General features: G+C 42.3%; 2 protein-coding genes across 3 annotated transcripts; one reads left to right on the top strand and one right to left on the bottom strand.

Moving 5' to 3' along the window:
• Positions 1-359: 359 nt before the first annotated feature.
• On the bottom strand, positions 360-8648 carry tbc1d15 (TBC1 domain family, member 15). Of its 2 annotated transcripts, none has more exons than XM_054776649.1 (17): positions 8501-8648; positions 6462-6563; positions 6234-6308; positions 5404-5551; positions 5128-5335; positions 4245-4347; positions 3961-4158; positions 3764-3892; positions 3577-3680; positions 3386-3480; positions 3189-3305; positions 3003-3103; positions 2834-2933; positions 2655-2752; positions 2468-2584; positions 2291-2377; positions 360-807 (listed from the first exon to the last, which is right to left on the bottom strand). In XM_054776649.1, exons 1-17 carry the CDS (start codon positions 8522-8524, stop codon positions 616-618), a joined length of 1998 nt encoding a protein of 665 aa, XP_054632624.1. In that variant the 5' UTR covers positions 8525-8648; the 3' UTR covers positions 360-615. The 2 variants fall into 2 exon arrangements, with proteins under 2 accessions (XP_054632624.1, XP_054632625.1); XM_054776650.1 differs by having other exon boundaries at positions 3961-4155.
• A 436-nt stretch (positions 8649-9084) lies between these two features.
• LOC129181480 (zinc finger protein 8-like) lies at positions 9085-13257 on the top strand. The gene is made up of 2 exons (XM_054776744.1): positions 9085-9546; positions 12375-13257. The coding sequence occupies exons 1-2, from the start codon at positions 9351-9353 to the stop codon at positions 13178-13180; spliced, it is 1002 nt and encodes a 333-aa protein (XP_054632719.1). The 5' UTR covers positions 9085-9350; the 3' UTR covers positions 13181-13257.
• Positions 13258-13643: the final 386 nt, after the last annotated feature.

Here is a 13643-nt window from a genome sequence, read left to right as displayed (position 1 = left end):
ACTCCTTATGAAGCGATGCACTGATAGCCAGCTGCATCCAGCATCGTCCGGACCACCAAAAGGTGTCCACACGACAGGTCATGCTGACATAAATATCAGCATTACATTGGGAGTCTTACTTCAAATAGGTGGATGCACACTTCATTTGTTCTCATACAAATGCTAACATGTTGCATAAATTAGATAAGCAAACAGAACAGCAACATGCTAACCATTATTCTTCAAACCTAGCATGGATATTGATGCATGTGTCTCTTGGAGGTGCTGCTATAATCCCTGACCGGGATATGCATAATGCAGAATGATACATCTTGCTAAGAGCAAGAACAAAAAAAAGAGGAGCAGAGGACTGTAGAACAAAATGTTTTAATGTTGCTGAGGATAGATGTTTACATCTGATACGTTTTAGCCACAACGACCAGCGTGCTTAGAAAAAAAGTTCCTCTTCTGACGTCACAAGCAACGTGTCCATGTTGTCAACACGTGTGTGAGTGTGTATGGTATTGGTGGTGCCGCCGTCCGCCTACTTCCTGTCCCACCTACTTCTTCCCATCCAGCGCCACGCAGAGGACAAAAGTTCACGTGGTACAAAAATAATCTGAAAGGATACGCTCGCTACGACATGAAGGCAACTTTGCGATGCTGAGAGTCAATCGCTCTCAAATGTCCGTTGGTGGCGCATGTGTGGTCGTCTCGATGCGTCGTCCTGACGACGGCTGCCGTCGATGACCCCAAGTCAGTCGAGTCAGAGACGCCGCGGGTTTCCGTGTCTAACGACAGGATGGTGACGACAGATTCAGGGAGGCCCTGAGGACACACACGGAAGCAGTCACATGAAAAAATACAAAAGGGTGAGCATTTGTCAAGAGATGCACCCCCACTGGGTTGCACGTGCTTTTTTTTTTTTTAATATGCCATTGCATCACAGCGCTGGTTCCTCTCCCTCCAAACCTGCACCTCCAAAAAATTAAACGGCCACGTAGACTGCAGAGCTGTGACTGGTCGTCTTTTTTTTAGTATCATATCTGTTTTTTCCCCTCCCGCGAAACCGCTAAAAAGTCCGCCAAAACAAAAGAAACAATGGCGCAAATTCAAGAGCGTCTAAATAAATATGCAATACACAAATATGAGCAGTTATATGAATATGATAGAAAGATGAGTGGTTTCAGAGCAACGTGTACAATAAAAATGCTTTAATCGCCATTGTTGTTCACGACTACTGTGGTTGCTTCCGCTCAGGAAACACTGCCCCTAGCGGTTTGGTAGAGATGTCAAGGTCAAATGTATTTATATACCACACTTCCAAAGGTTCAACTGCCCAAAGTGCTGTACAACAGCCAATAAAACACCAAAACTACACAATAAAAATACACAACGATAAAAAAAAATACAATTAAAAACCACAGTAAGACAATAAAGAAAAATAATAACGCTAATAAATCAGTCCATACAATGCCCAGGTTAACCTGTGTTAAAAGCCAGTCCATAAAGGTAAGACTTCAATAAGGATTTAAGGTGCTCCCGTGTTTGTGCAAATCTAATGTTTAGGGGCAGGGTATCCCAAAGTATACAACCTGCAACAGAAAAAGCCCTATCGCTCCAAGATTTAAGTTTAGATCTTGGAGCGGCTAAAAGCAACTGTGAACTGGACCTCATTGTTCTAGCAGAAACAGACAACAAGTCAGACAAATAAGAAGGACCTGGATAATTCAGCGATTAAAATTTTTTTTTTTAAACTGGATCATGTAATTAACAATACAAGAACGCCACGACCGGGGTTCCCGTCTCTTAGTACCAGTTAACATGTAGGCAGCTGCGTTTTGAACCAGCTGGAGACAATGTATTGAGGTAAGGTCCAGACCACAAAACCAAGACTTGCCGTAGTCCAATCGGCAAGTAATGAACAAGCGAGTAAGACGTCAGTGGGAAGGTAAGGTTTCACCTTAGCTAACTGTCTCAAGTGGAAAATGCTAGATTGGACCACAGCACTCACCTGTTTACAAACGTTTAAAAGAGCCATTAAGAAACAGACCAAGGTTTTTTTTTGGTGCTTAGCAGTATGAGGACAATGAGCCCAATACACTGTCAACACCATCTAAAACTAAAAAAGAATTTCTGTTTTTCTGAATTGCAAGCCACATGCTCAAGGGAGAGCTACAACAGCATCAAGACGCTAAGGATATCTGTATTAAATGTACGCTATCATGACTTCTAAAGCTTTCTGACCACAACCTGCAGGGAGCGCCACAAGTTCCAATTACACCGTGGGGCGACAAAAACATCGTATTACCTGACACTTGTTGATCTGCAGACAGATGCTTTCTGCCTTCTGCAGGATTTCTTCTACATCCAGCTTCATAGAGAGTTCGTTGACGTGCTGCCATGATGACATCAGACAAATAGTCAGCTATCTGGAGTGTTGGGGACGGGGGGTAGGGGGAAAAAAAAAAAAAAAAAAGAGGCTCACTTTGAGGATTTCATTGAAGCCGTAGTTCTCCTCTATGATTTTCGCCTTCTCCGAGTCCAAGATGGCGCAGCAAAGCAGAAGGTGGAAGTTCTGACAGGGCAATCCAGTCCACATCACCTGCAGACCACACAAATACACATCATGTGGGTCCACCTGCTTCTCAACCCAGTTTTCAGCCTGGACTGACCTCCCAGAGTCGGAGAATATCCTGGAAGCTGAACTCTCTCTTGAAGCGGATCAACAGCCAGCGGAAGCAGAAGTAAAGATAACCAGAATCCTGAGACTCTGGGGGGCAGAGTACACACACAAGTCAAAGGCCAGGACCACAAAAAGGCTGCCAGAACTATCATCAGAAGGCGCTGGTACCAAGGTAGCTCCAGAAGGACGGGTCCAGTAGTCTGAGTAGAGTACTGAGCTGGATCAGCTGAGTCTTCATTCCCTGCATCTGCTCCTCAAAGTTCTGGTGCTTCATGGGATGAAAAACACGGATCAGAACCAGACCTGAGACCAACTCACTAATAACGAGAGGGCTCACCATGTGGTCCATGAAGGAGACAAAACACCAGAAAGCATCCACCTCGTTCTCCATGACAAAAACGATTGGCGACAGCAGGTCGCTCATGCCCTGCACATAACCTACACACGTGCACATGTGCGCACACACACGTCATAGCATGCACATAAGGAAGGGGACTTGAAGGAAAACAAGGTGGAGTCTCACCCAAGTCGAAGTCATACATGCAGTACGTCATGAGGATGTCGTGCAGGAGGACCAAGCCTGGTGTATCCATGCCCTCGAAGAATCGATTGGTTCTGTCTGTTCGGTTGACATCTTTCTCTACAAGCAGCACAGACCATGAAGCTAATGCTAGCAGCTAACACTAATAAATCAGCTAGCTAGAGCAAAATGTTCCTGACCGATCAGACTCCTGTAGTCTCGAAGTCGTGAATTCCTCTTCTCCTGTTCCTCGCTGACGGACTTCCACTGTAGCTTCATACGGAAATATTCATCCCTGTGAGGACAGGCACACACTTTTAGGACAAATGCTAAAATACTTCACTTGGTTATGACTATTTGCTATGATTAGGATTCATTGGGAGTGTTTTACGTTTTGCTTCTCTGTAGACTCTTCCTCTGCTCCAGCGTGCTGTTCCAGGGAAAGTATCCCAAGAGAAACTTCCAGGCTTCTTTCCTGACAGCGTGACACAGTCCCTGCAGGGAGGCAGTACACTTGAGAAGCGGAACCACAGCTGAAGTGCTCACACACACTATAAGAACAAGGAAGTCCAACTTGCCCCCTTGAAGATGGACTCTTTCAGCCTGCTGATGTGGATCATGCGACCCTCCTGGTCCTGATGCTGACTCCAAGAGTCTGGAGATAGCGGCTCACTCCTTGTTACCTGTGGCCTCATCCCCAAGTCCACCTGGAAGTCCATACCTACAGTCATTGACCCAATTCAGAGGGACTGTCGTGGTTCTGCCATGCACTTACCCTGGTGATGACCTCAAAACCTGGCTCCTCCTGCTGGTTGATCTCCAGTCCCGGGATGACTTCCCCCAGGAGATGGGCCACTTCCTCTGGGGGCCGCTGATGCTGCTCCTCCGTCCCTCGGAAGGCATCAAAAATGTAGTTGGTGACCTTGGAGAAGCGGTCCAGCGTGGTCACGTAAGGGTCCTTGCGGAACTTCTGCTACACACAGGGCAGCCGAGTCAGGTTAGTGCACGTGACCTCCGCTACCCGCACGCCTTCCATCACATGACCTTACAAACTCTTACATGGACCAGGCCATAGTTGTTGTCATCCAGGAGGTTTTCAAAGGACTGCGACAGAATCTTGTTTGGAGTGCTGATCAGCAGACGCGACTCATCCTCTGGAGACCTGGACGAGCAGCAGTAGTGGTATTAACATCTGTGGCTGTAAGCAACCTCCTGATGTCCTTTTTATTAACTCCACAAGATGGCAGTAGCTGCATTAGCTATGATTTTATTGGTGGCCAACATCCAGTAGCTTTATCAACCTCTACTATTCTGCTCTACTTGAAAAATGTTGACTCGGCAACTGGGCTGTTGGTGTGAAAGTCATGCATGTTACACTTGTACTGTTTTCTACAATAAACGCATTAATGCTGACTGCGCAGTTAGCTCCAGATGGCTATTACAACATTGGTTATGTTGCTGTTGTGTTGTGCAAGATACTTGTTAGTAAATACCCATGTTGTCAAAGAGTTACGTTTGCCCCACCTATAAGGTTGGCTAGCATGCTAATAACTGTATCCATGCTGACTTTGGAAAAAAAAAATTTAAAAAAGATTAATCCAGTAGAAGATGTTTTTCCATGTTTTTTCTGAGATCAACGACTTTCTCTGAGATGCTGAAGGTCACCTAATGGCAGAAAGGGTTAATCAATCTTGGTTTGGAGCTCATATCCGAGGCCGGTGGCAATTTCCTGTCGCGGCGGAAGATAAGAAGTTTAATAAGACGTGGCTTGGCTGATATTTGCTTCAAAAGGAACACAATTAGCATATAAATGATGCGTTTCAGTGTGGCTAAGGAAGATTTTATGGGCCATCCGGATCGTGGACGGGTGGACGTTGCCTGGTTACCATTGCTAGCATCTTCTTGTTTCAAATCACAGAGTTGGTTGTAGTTCTCTACTCACTCGCTGAGCGTGGCGACTCTCCTCAGGCTGTCCAGAAGCTCCCTGCTGCCGCCCTGATGGAAGTGCAAAGGCGGCAGGGAGGAAGACTCCTTTAGTGTGAAGATCAGTGTGGGCCCAGCGTGATCCTCCTGGATTGTGACTGTACCCAGCTGACTGAGGCTGACTGAGAAGAACCACCTGCTCCGCTCGTTTCCGCCAATCACAGACCCTGGAGGAAACACTTCAGCTGTGGTGCACTGAAAACAAAAACACTGCTGATCTTCAAAGCACCCTCACCGTTGGTGCAGGACTTCTTCTTGAAGGACGCAGAGTTAACCAAGTCCCACTCGGTCTCGTAGCTCAGCTGACTCTCCAACAGCTGCTGTCCTCGCTCTCCTTGATGCTGGCCGCCACACTGAACCCACTCCATGACTGAACTAGAGTCCTGCCAGGGCAAAGAAAGACTCATTGATTGGCTCCCCTCCTGACTCCGCTTTGACACACTCTGCTATCCTTTGTCCTGGCTCACTCGTTATAGGAAGTCACTTAACGTCTATGGCAGGTAGAGTCTGTTCAATTAGTCCCTACCATCAGTCAGTCGAACCTTTACACAGAGTCATCTGAATGAGTCTTTGTATTGAGTCTGCTGAACTAATTTTTAAGGCGACTCTGTTCAACCACTGCACAGAATTAAGATAAACAAGTTTTTGTAACGAGGTAACAGAATTAGTCTTTGTAGAGAGTCAGGGTCAGCAAAAATCAGCTACAATACATAATATATATATTATTTGATAGTATGGTGAAACAATGTCTCGATTTAAAAAGGGGAGAAAAAATAAATAGTCCGCTGAGTATGTCATAAAAATTACAAAATGCAAATCTCTCTTTTCCACGGTTATATTGTATGTCAACAATTAACATTTGAAAACATTTATGCGGAAGTCACCAGTCTCCTATTTAATAAATTAATGACATTAATTAAATATTAAAGTAAAGGAGACTTTGTTCCCCACAAAGATCACAAAGGTATCAATGATGTTGGCGCATTGATATTGTGAGGTAACGATAAAATACATTGCAATATTTTGTGGGTGCGCACACACACACACACACACACACACACACACCTTAGCAGCACACAAGATATGTGAGGGGTCCACAGAATCTTCCAGAGGCGTGAACTCCATCATGACATCACCGTCCTGACAAGGACACAGGTACTGTCAGTGACCTTACAACTTTCCAGAAAAAAAGCACTTAATCAGCTCATTTTAAAAGCTGTAATTTTTGTCTAAACCACCATGAATGACAAATGCAAAACAATAACCAGCAATCATTTGACTTTGTTTTTTCACCTTCTCGACAAGTTGAAGTGAGCCACAAACGAGAACATCTTGCTCCACGACGATTTCGTCACCGCTTGGATGGATGAAAACTCCGTCGTGCTCAAAGAGAACCTGACACAAAATCTTAATGTCAACAAATATAGGTTAATTACATAAAAGATGATTTGTTGCTGTTATTGTCCTTGTCGGTTGTTGTTGTTTCTCTCTCCCCGGGGGGTATACGGCGTAAGTGCCGCAACAAATCCATGTTTTGTGCTCAAGATGCAGCTCAACAAAAACTGAATTCCCCAAACAGAGTTAGACGGTACTGCGACGGTGATTTTCAGCTTTGTCAAGTCCGGTTCGGAAAAAACAACACAAAACAACAAAAAACAACAAAAGCAACACTGTCGCTGCCAAAAGAGCAAGGGAGGACTGCTGGCAGAATAATGCTGTGCGTGTAAATTTGCAAGTTAACAGTGATTATTATACAAACTACTGTATACCCTACAAGTCTTTTCATGTATGAATGCTCAACATTGCGCAATTGACATATTAACACTTACTAATTAAAAAAAATAAAGACATGAACATGTCTTTGAATATGTCTTTGAATAGGTCTATATTGTTTTCATATTTTATGGCAATAGAATGTAGCTTGCGTTGACCACTAGGTGGCAGTGTTGAGGTGTTTTGTGGCGATTTTTTTTCTGTGACAAGTTTTTTCTTATTAGAATAGAGAAGAGTTTTGTTACCGTTTATTGATGCCTCAGAGCGCTTATTCCTCCAGTAAATACTGTAAAATAAGAACACTAACAGACTGACTACTCACGCAATGACTACTGTGACATATACATCTGCTAACATAAACTGTGCCTATTATTTCATATTGCATTTTATTCCTGATGCTCAGCTCAAAAAGTGAGCAAATGTAGCGCATTCCCTCGGCTAAAACTCAATCTCTCGATAGAGAATTTAATGAGGCAATGCTAGCGAATGAGTGTGATCTCAAAGTAGCCACTCCTGTCGTGGTGCTGCCCGAATTATTCTTGCTCCCACATCCACCGGGTTCACAATAAATGGTGAAGTCATCTCCGAATAAGTAACTAAGTGAAACAGCTGCGCTTTCATTGCCGATTTTAAGTTGAAAGTGTGGATAACCAGGTTATGAGTTTAGCTTAAGTTACCATGGTGATACAGGCGCTTTGAAAGAGAGCCACCTTCATTGTACAGGCAAGCCCAACTTTAGACTCAACACACCTCGCTAACCCACTAAACTCACTTTGCAGTATACTCCCAAGGTCGTCCAAAAACATCCCATATGGTGCTATTGTAGTGTAACTGTCCTAATCCTACATCACTGTGTCCTCTCTTAAACCATGTCCCATCTTAAACCATGTACTGTCGATAGCATCAATAATAAAGTAAAGACAACTGGAACAGGTAACCCCCCTGACCCTTCCTACCCCACAATCACATTAAATCTGTAGATCCCGCCATATTACCCTTGTTCAATAAAATATGGAAATTCAAAGCACTTTCCCTGCACTCTGCTTCACAAACATGTAGCAGTTGTATGCAATATTGTGTTTGTTTAACACAGCAACTTTTAATACAAAAAAAATAGCAGCTGCATGCAATATTGTGTTTGCTTAACACAGCGACTTTGATATAAACAAAGTTCTGTGTGGCGTCACAGAACACCACAACAGGCGTCTCTAGCATGTATTTTTATGACTCAAATAATGAATAATTTTTTACATTATAACAATATCAATATTAAGAGGAATGCTATATTTCTAGACATATTTGATTGGACAGTTTTAATGCTTTAGGAAGATTCACTTGGCCATCGCTTGGAGTTTAGCTTTTTTAACACAATATGAAGCTTCTAAGCTTCAAATTAGCCAGCTAGCAAACTGCTAACAGCACACTCCTGTACCCGCGGGGTTGATGCTGTGAGGCGGCCCGCAGAGCTACAAAGACGGCCTCTTTCCAGCGAATAAACGCCCAAAGACAAGATCTTCCTGGGAAAAAGTTACTACGGCGTGAACCTAGATTTGTTTTACCTTTGGAGCAAAATTCGCCGCCATGTTGCCAGCTCTTCAGCGATGACGACAGGATCACGTGGCTGTCAAACGCCAAAACAACACTGATGTCAGCTTCCGGCCGGCAAGGTTGCTGACGCATGCGCAGTGTACAACAATTGCGTGCGCTGTTCGTCTCCGAGCTTCTAATGGTAATTTGGCAAGGGTTGATGTTGCAGTGCTGCCACAGTGCCACCCTTCGGATTAACTCAGATTAACTCCTTGATGCTGTTGTTAGTGTGTGTGTGTGTATGTGTATGTGCGTGTATAAACATATACATTTATTTAAACATAGATGTAGAAAGTTTAATTCTTATCTTTACTGCCATTTTATTTATTTATTTTAATGTTACAAGTAAGCGTTTTATGTTTAAAATGCACATAGAGTAATGGTTACTTCTAAGGAGAGAATCGGAGATGGTATTTTTTCAATTTTTTCAAAAACAAAAAATAGAAAAAAGCACAGGGACAAATTTTAGAAACAATTTAGAAGTTTACATAGTGTGTAATGACACTCCACACCTGAGGGAGGCAAATGTACTATAATTTACTGGCTATGTATTACCGGAAGTAGTAAACAAGGCAAGGTAAAGGGTTGGAAGGATAGCGGGTAGTAAATTCGCGTTATTTCTTTCATTTCTATGTTTGTATTTTTGTCTGTCGTATAACAAGCTGTACCTTATTCGTTGTGCATGTCAGGATAAACTCGTCATAGTTAACTTTGAAGCTTCTCAGGCTAATTTAGCTTGCTAGCTGATGAACAAGAGACGCGTAAATTATCAACACATCGCTGAGCTCAAGTGTGAGTCTAGGGTGTTATGATTGTGTGAAAATGTGTAAAGTACAAATGCTGAGAGCGTTGGTGAATCAGCGGCTAACTGCGGTGGTTGAAGAAATATTTATAGTGTTAGAAAGAACGATAGCAGAGTACGAGGAGGAACTTTCTCGAAGAAAAGACGAGAACGAGCGACAGCGTCAACTACTGGACGCCTTTTTCAAGAAGCAAGACGTTCTGTTACACAGAGCAGGTTTGTTTCACTCTTGCTCGCGCATGTTGACTAACTTTATATTTGATCACATGGAGTATCTTTACTCAATGGATGAGCTTTGTCAAGAACTGAAATAATTTAGTTGGGTGTGAAAATGAAAGAAGGTGAATGACAGGCTGCAAGAAGAAGCAACAGGAAGAAAGAGGAGACAAAGCGGTTGCTGTATACCCTAGGTTCCCAATGTAGGGTACACCAATTGTCTTTGGGGGCATATGAATAAAAATGAAAAACAATTAGCGCCTAACACAATTACGACCGTACCTGAACGCCTCATAGCACAGAGCGCATTGTCATAGCAGAAAGAAGGTAGGAGACACGGCATGAAGTTCTTCATTGCTCTGTGTGAGATATGAATAAGTAAGTACGTTTGATGATTATGTTGAAGGTTTAATTTATATCAGTGTTCCAATCCCGGCGCTGTGAAAACCTGTCAGTATACAGTATGTGCGTGTCAGAATGAGAGAGTGGAGAATCCCCTGAAAATGAGGTTTTATCACTGCTTGTATGTATTTTTGTACTTTGGATACTGCTTTATCATGTTTGTTGTATCAAATTAATATGCAGATTTAAATCATAGCGATTGCAAGGGGGCAAAAGTGAAGCTCAAGTTCAACCCATTCAAAGGGAAGGATCCGAACATCCGGCTGAAATAAAACATATGTTTGACAAATACTTGGATACTTTATTCACCTTCAAGAGAAGTTCACAACTTATCTATCTGTGCTAATGTAAAACTTGTATCAAAATTTGACCATGCACAATACACATTTTTGTACCAGTATTACTTACTATGAAATTAATTAACTAATTAATCATATTTAATATTTAAAGTCAGAGAGGCCAGACTGAGATGGTTTGGACATGTCCAGAGGAGAGATAGGGAATATATACGTAGAAGGATGCTGAGTTTGGAACTGCCAGGCAGAAGGCCTAGAGGAAGACCAAAGAGGAGGTTTATGGATGTAGTGAAAGAGGACATGAAGGTAGTTGGTGTGAGAGAAGAGGATGCAGAAGACAGGGTTAGATGGAGGCAATTGATTTGCTGTGGCGACCCCTGAAGGGAAAAGCCGAAAGAAGAATCATGTTTATTATTTCAATTTAATGAAATGTAAAAATGGTTTGTTTTTTAAGTGTACAGCAGTAGGGGGTGCATGGCTTCAAGTCAAATGTCAGAAGGGGTACGCCACTTTAAAAAGTTTGGGAACCACTGTTGTATACAGTAAGTGAACAGGGTAAAAAAAAAAAAAAAAAAAAGCCACATGCAGTATGAGATATACAGTAAACCATCCACCAATTTTCTATGCTGCTTATCCTCATCCTCACTGGTCACCAGCCAGTTGCAGGGCACATATAGACAAACAACCACTCACACTCACATTCATACCTATGGACAATTTAGAGTCACCAATTAACGTAACATGCATGTTTTTGGAATGTGGGAGGAAACCAGAGTACCTGGAGAAAACGGTCCTTCTAGAAATGTTAAAGAATCCTTTAAAAAATTACTGGATCCAGACGGTGATCCGGATCACCCCCAAAATGTAATCAGTTCTTCCATATCCCATTTCTGACAATTCTTGAAAATTTCATCCAAATCCATTTAGAAAAAAATTTCCCCCATGTTATTTTGAACACAAAAGGATAAACGCGGGCAAAAGCATAATCTGCGCATTGCGCTTGGTGGATTGTAATTACTACTGTCCACTAGCAAACCATCGGATGACGGCTTTGTTTACCCAAACGTCATCTAATTAAGGTGTTTTACATGCCTTTTAAAAGGCTGCATTCGACCCAAATGTGTATTTTTTTTTTACCTTTATTTAGGTCATTACTACAAAGCAGATTTTTATACTTATCCAGGATACTTGGGAAGATTAACTCCGGATATGCATTACTACGAAAAATGCCATCATCATTCATTGACTGAGGAGATCGGCGCTGATCGTTATGAGCAAGGATTTGTGGGGATCAGGCAAAACACTTTCGATTTTCTGTGACTTTTGTGAGAAAAGCTCTAGAACAGGGATGTCAAACTTGTGCCACGGAGAGCCGAGAGAGTTTCTTACCAGCTGGTCACTAAAACAGGTGATTTTAATGATCAACACCACCTTCAATTTGAGAGAAGCGGCTCATTAATTTAATCAACTGCTAGAGAAACTAGTTGGAGAGAAAACCTGCAGTGTCTCGGCCCTCCATGGCACGTGCTCTAGAATGTCGTTGGAACAACTGGGTTATTGCTGCCAGCTTCTGAGATCGTATGTTTACAAAGTGAAACAGTGCGCTTATAGTGTCCAGAAAGGACAAACTATAGTACTCCCAAGTTTTTTTTGTATTCCACATACCAATTATTTGTTGTTTTTCCTAGAAATACAATTGAAATGAAGAATCTCATATCCCTTCCATTTGTCGTCCCTCATTATTGCTGTCAGCTCCTCAGCAAGAGGAATTAGTTCTGTGAGCTACATCAATGGTTATGTCCTATAAGTGTGTTTTAATGATAATACAACCCAACAACTACCAGAGACACACTTCAAGCATTGTACTCGGATGATGCAACTTGCCATTTGAAATATTTTTGTATTTCATTTGCGTTTGCGCCCACATTCACCTGACACCACCAGGATAAAATGTTTCATGACCAATTCTCATTTCCAAACATGACTTGGCCAAGAGTAAATGTCAACATAGTGACCTATGGGATCCTTAGAGACATTGTCAGAATATATTCTGGTGCGGGACAATGCCTCATGTGAAGGAGCAAAGCTTGACTTTTCTAAAGCATGTGTTTGTCGTCTCATGTCCTGCAGATGTCAGTGAAGAAGATCTTCCCTCTGAGAAGCAAGAGTGGAGTTCCTGGATGGAGCAAGAGGAGCCCCAGCCCCTACGCATTAAAGAGGAAGAGGAGGATCACAGCGTCAGTCAGAAGGGAGAACATCTTGAAGAGCTGGAGGAGTTTCTATTGATTTGTGTCCCTGTAAAGAGTGAAGATGATGAGGAGAAAAAAGAAGTGGAGCCTCCAAGCAGCAGCTCAACTCAACACATAACAGAAGCTGATGGAGACCACTTTGGCAGATCGGACGACATCTTAGCTCCACTATCAGATAGTGATGACACAACGTCACACTCTCCTGACACTGACGAAGAAGACTCTAAAGCTGATATGACATGTGACACTGACAACACACATTGGAAATGCTCTCAATGTAACAAAACCTTTAATTACCATAGTAATCTGAAAATACACATGAGGACTCACACAGGAGAGAAACCATACGTCTGTTCAGTTTGTGGTAAAAGGTACTCTCAGAAGGTACATTTGACAATACACACAAGAACACACACCGGAGAGAAACCTTTTTCATGTTCAGTGTGTGGTATTGGCTTTGTACGAAGGGATGAGCTGAAAATACACACAAGAATACACACCGGAGAGAAGCCTTTTTCCTGCTCAGTGTGTGGTGTAGGTTTTGTACGAAATCAAGATTTAAAAAGACACATGAGAATACACACCGGCGAGAAAGTGTTCAGTTGCGGTGTGTGTGAAGAAAGATTCTCTTATAAGTACCAGGTTAACAATCACAAGTGTGCTGGTGAGAGCAGTCACAGGAAATGAAGCTGCAGGGCTTTAATTAAATTGTCAGGACTTCTAACAGCATAACATGTGACAGCATTGTTGTGTGTCTAGCACAATCCTGTTAATATGCTTCTACTTTTTAAATGCAATAAAAATTGAAAAAGTTACTGTATGTCAGTTTTATTTCAATGAAATGCACACTTGAGCTGAGATGAGAGGCTGAACAGCTGCTCTGTTAGCCCTTAGCACGGCTAGGAAGCCAGTCTATTGGTGTTAGTAAATAAATGTAGTGTTAAAATGTTGTATTCATGTGTTACTTTTACAAGTTCTACTGAAATGTATTAGTGTACAAGTGTGAAGATGTAATCAAGTAAAACGTTGTTTTTTTTAATTTACGGAGAGTAACGCTTACTTATAAGGAGACTCGGAGCTGCTGGTTGTTTTTTATAAAAATAGTCAAAAAGTACAGGTACAGATAAAAAGTATTTTAAAAAATAGGGTT

Source organism: Dunckerocampus dactyliophorus, chromosome 5, assembly GCF_027744805.1.
Source record: "Dunckerocampus dactyliophorus isolate RoL2022-P2 chromosome 5, RoL_Ddac_1.1, whole genome shotgun sequence".
Taxonomy (NCBI): Eukaryota; Metazoa; Chordata; class Actinopteri; order Syngnathiformes; family Syngnathidae; genus Dunckerocampus; species Dunckerocampus dactyliophorus.
The sequence above is the reverse complement of the archived record's forward strand: the minus strand, read 5'-3'. Positions and strand labels throughout refer to the sequence as shown.